This window comes from Mirounga leonina, unplaced genomic scaffold (genome assembly GCF_011800145.1).
Source record: "Mirounga leonina isolate KUSES-001 unplaced genomic scaffold, KU_Mleo_1.0 Mir_170, whole genome shotgun sequence".
In the NCBI taxonomy this organism is placed as follows: Eukaryota; Metazoa; Chordata; class Mammalia; order Carnivora; family Phocidae; genus Mirounga; species Mirounga leonina.
The window spans coordinates 35,101,397-35,104,739 of NW_023270433.1; the positions used below are offsets into that span (position 1 = coordinate 35,101,397).

Below are 3,343 nucleotides of genomic sequence, written 5' to 3' on the forward strand. Positions count from 1 at the left end.
CGGGTATTAAGGGTCTGCATCATAATCTGATTTGCTCTTCATCTAATCCTGCTTTCTCCTCGTTCCGCTCACAGATGTTGACCCCTATAAACATCTTGCACCCCAAACTTTGTCTCAGTGATCATTTGTGGAGAATGCAACCTGCAACCGTTTCCTTCCACGTGCATCTAGGAAAGCCCTGTTTGGGGGCTTTCAGGTCCAGAGTGACCACAACAAGCTCCCAGGAACTCCTGTCCCTGGGCCGTGCCTCTCCCTTCCCCATGCTCCCCTACTCCATCCCTCTCTGCCAGCCTGACACTCTCCCTGGCCCCTTCCCCCCTCTCCACCTCTGCAGCCGCAAGCCTCTCTCTGAGAGTCCTTCCTGTGGCCAAGATGGCCTGTCTGGGTACCCGTAGAGGCCAGACCCCTGGCAGGGTCAGTTTTGCCCCCTACAATAGGCGGGTCCTAGGAGAGCCATCCATTCAGGGCTGAATGGAGACATATGAGCCAGGAGACCCAGAAGTTTGCACCCTTCAAACTATATTCTAAATATGGCACAGGAGGGGCACCTGGGTGGCTCAGTCGTTAAGCGCCTGCCTTTGGCTCAGGTCATGATCCCAGGGTCCTGGGATCAAGCCCCGCATCGGGCTCCCTGCTCGGCGGGAAGCCTGCTTCTCCCTCTCCCACTCCCCCTGCTTGTGTTCCCTCTCTCACTGTGTCTCTCTCTGTCAAATAAATAAATAAAATCTTTTAAAAAATTAAAAAATTAAAAGAAATAAATATGGCACAGGATTTATTTCCTGGTACAGAAAAAAAAATCAGATTTTCTATTAATAAAAACTGAGCATCTCTTTATTTGTGACAAAAACAAGAGCTTTGTTACATGCTCTCGATGTAACATAACATTTTAACTTATTTGGAATTATCTTTCAGTTCATGATTTTTCTATCATTCCCAAGTGACGCAATTCACTCACATTCTCTAAGAACAGAAGTGACCTATAAGAATATAGTAATAAAGTCTCATTCAAAATATGTTTCAAAGTCTTCTTTCTTGGCTTTCCCGTTAATCAAACAGCTTGTACTTTCTGTGACTATTTTTTTTTTCTCTTCTGTTTCCTTTTGTAGTTTTCAGCCCTGGTTCTTGAGAGACCTATATAAGGATATACATTTTCAATTATAGAATAAATGGCTTGTTCCCAAGGAAGCAGCCCTTTGGTTGCAGAATTGCAGGTCTGATTTCAGGCAACCGGTAGAGGACAGGTCTCAGGGTTGGATTCTGTGCTATGTGCCCTTGCAAGGAACCGAACCCATCAGAGGGGCAGATAAAAATGTAAAAATGTCCACTCGAGGGCGCTGTTTCTTCTGGTGGCAATAGAACCAGTTGTTCGGCACGCTGGGCTAACCTGAGTGAACTAGCCCTCTGTTCCCAGTCAGCTCCGGTGATATTGCAGTCCCCGGTAAATCAGAAGAGCTGGTCTCCGTGCCATCTGACAGTGCCCAGTCAGTCACTCACTCTTCAGGCCTCTCCTAGGCCCCAGCCTGTGGGCAGGGTCCAGCTGAACTCTCAGGGCTCGGAGCTGAATTCCACCTGGTCCCAGCCCTGCGGATCTCCCAGGCTGGCGGGCACAGCAAGCTGGGCTGGGACGGGGAGTTCGCCCAAAGCAGACTTGGAGGAGTGGGACACCAGGGAAGGCTTACTGAGGGGTGAGTGGGTCTGACCCACCAGCAGAACAAATCCTGCGGACTGTGAGGCCTCACATGAAGGTCCAGAAGTCCCGGGCACCCGCCACCGCCGGCTGGGCATGGTGACCCGGCCCCGTGAAGAGAGAAGCCTCCTGGCGAAACGTGGCCACTGTGAAGCTGCGGCCAGGGCCCCCCTGAGGATCCTGGGTCCTCGAGTCACAGCTGAAGCAGCAGAGGAGGCAGGTGATGGCTACGGTGACCACGAACAGCACGGCCACCATGCCAATCACTGCTGTTTCCATGGCCCTGCGTGGCAGCTGACCTGCTGAGCAACCGGGGCCAAGTCTTAGAGCCTCAGCTCCCCACCCAAAACAGGGGGCTCTGGGGGGTAGCAGGCGCCCCGCTCTTCCAGCCACACTCCTTGTGGGCTCCTAGCAGATGCCGGTCTGAGGCCCTGGGTCACGGCCCCACCAGGCCAGTGGGCACTCCGCATTGCGCCATCAGACCTCAGCTGCTCTCTGTTACTGTTTTCTAAGCCTCTGGCCAGGATCCCAAGAGCCGTGGTCAACTCCACTGGCAGCTTCTGGAAGAAGAGCTGTCCTGAAAGATGTGAGCTCAAGACTCCCTGGACTCGGAGGGGCTGAGGAAGAGGGAGCAGAAGACTTTGCTCAGAGAGAACCTTGCCAACCCGGCCCTCCGGTGCCGCCTACCCATTTCGAGAGAGTTTGTCTGCTTGGACACAAGACAAAATACTCCCCCTCCTGGGGATCCAGGATGAGCCTGGGCTCCTCCCCTGGAAGAACCTTGGGCCAGTCCTTGAGTCAGCCTATCTGCTGCCTCCTGAGCTCCTGGCCGTGGGCAGGGGGCAGGAACGCAGGTGGGCAGGAAGGCAATGCCAGCCCTGGGCAAGGTCGGGCTGGGGCCACTGCAGGGGAACCACGAGGGCCATGGGGCCTTCGGCAGGGGCTGCGGTCCCTTTCACTCGGCCTCCTTTTCTACACAGGGCTGGGAGGGTGCTGTTTAGAGAGGGCAGGGTATGCTCCCGCCAGGACCTGAACCCCTTCAGCGACTTCCGACGGGGCTCCTTTGCCGTGTGGTTCCCGTCCCCGAGAAGCCCTCTTCGGCATGGCCTCCCCCCAGCCCTCACACCTGCCACCCACGCTCAGGTGCTATGACAACTTACCCCGGGCTTCCCCGAGTGACAGCGCTGGCTGTACGCGGTGCCATGGCCTCCTGACCTGGGGGCCACCCCATGGGCCAGGCCATGGCCCACTCATCCCTAGGTGCTGCAGCCTTTGTCCTGCTTCGGACAAGGCTCCGAGATGTCTGAGTAGCTGTGAGCACTTCCTGAATTCCTTCCTCCAATTGTGAGTGTGGGCCCAGGACCTGCACAGCTGCCTGCCCCCTTGGTGACTGCACTTACCCCACCCCCACACACACCCGCGCCGTTCCAGCCCTGCGCAGTCGGGGCTCCACTTGGCCGCTCCGGGTGAGGCCGAGCCAGGCCAGGCCGCTGAGTAAGTCCGCCAGAAGGGCTGCATCCTCTCACTCAGTCGCGGCTCTTCCACACCTAACCCCCTGACACCACCCCACTTCCAGAAAGGAGGTTTTACCCAAACTATGAGGAATGGAGTGGAGAGAAACAATGCTCCCAGGTACCAGACACAGCCAGGCATTAT

General features: G+C 55.8%; 1 protein-coding gene across 1 annotated transcript; it reads right to left on the reverse strand.

Annotated features, from left to right (window-relative positions):
* Positions 1–802: 802 nt before the first annotated feature.
* Positions 803–3,082, reverse strand: SPAAR (small regulatory polypeptide of amino acid response). Its single transcript, XM_035016320.1, has 2 exons — positions 2,848–3,082; positions 803–2,304 (listed from the first exon to the last, which is right to left on the reverse strand). Exon 2 carries the CDS (start codon positions 1,964–1,966, stop codon positions 1,736–1,738), a length of 231 nt encoding a protein of 76 aa, XP_034872211.1. The 5' UTR covers positions 1,967–2,304; positions 2,848–3,082; the 3' UTR covers positions 803–1,735.
* Positions 3,083–3,343: the final 261 nt, after the last annotated feature.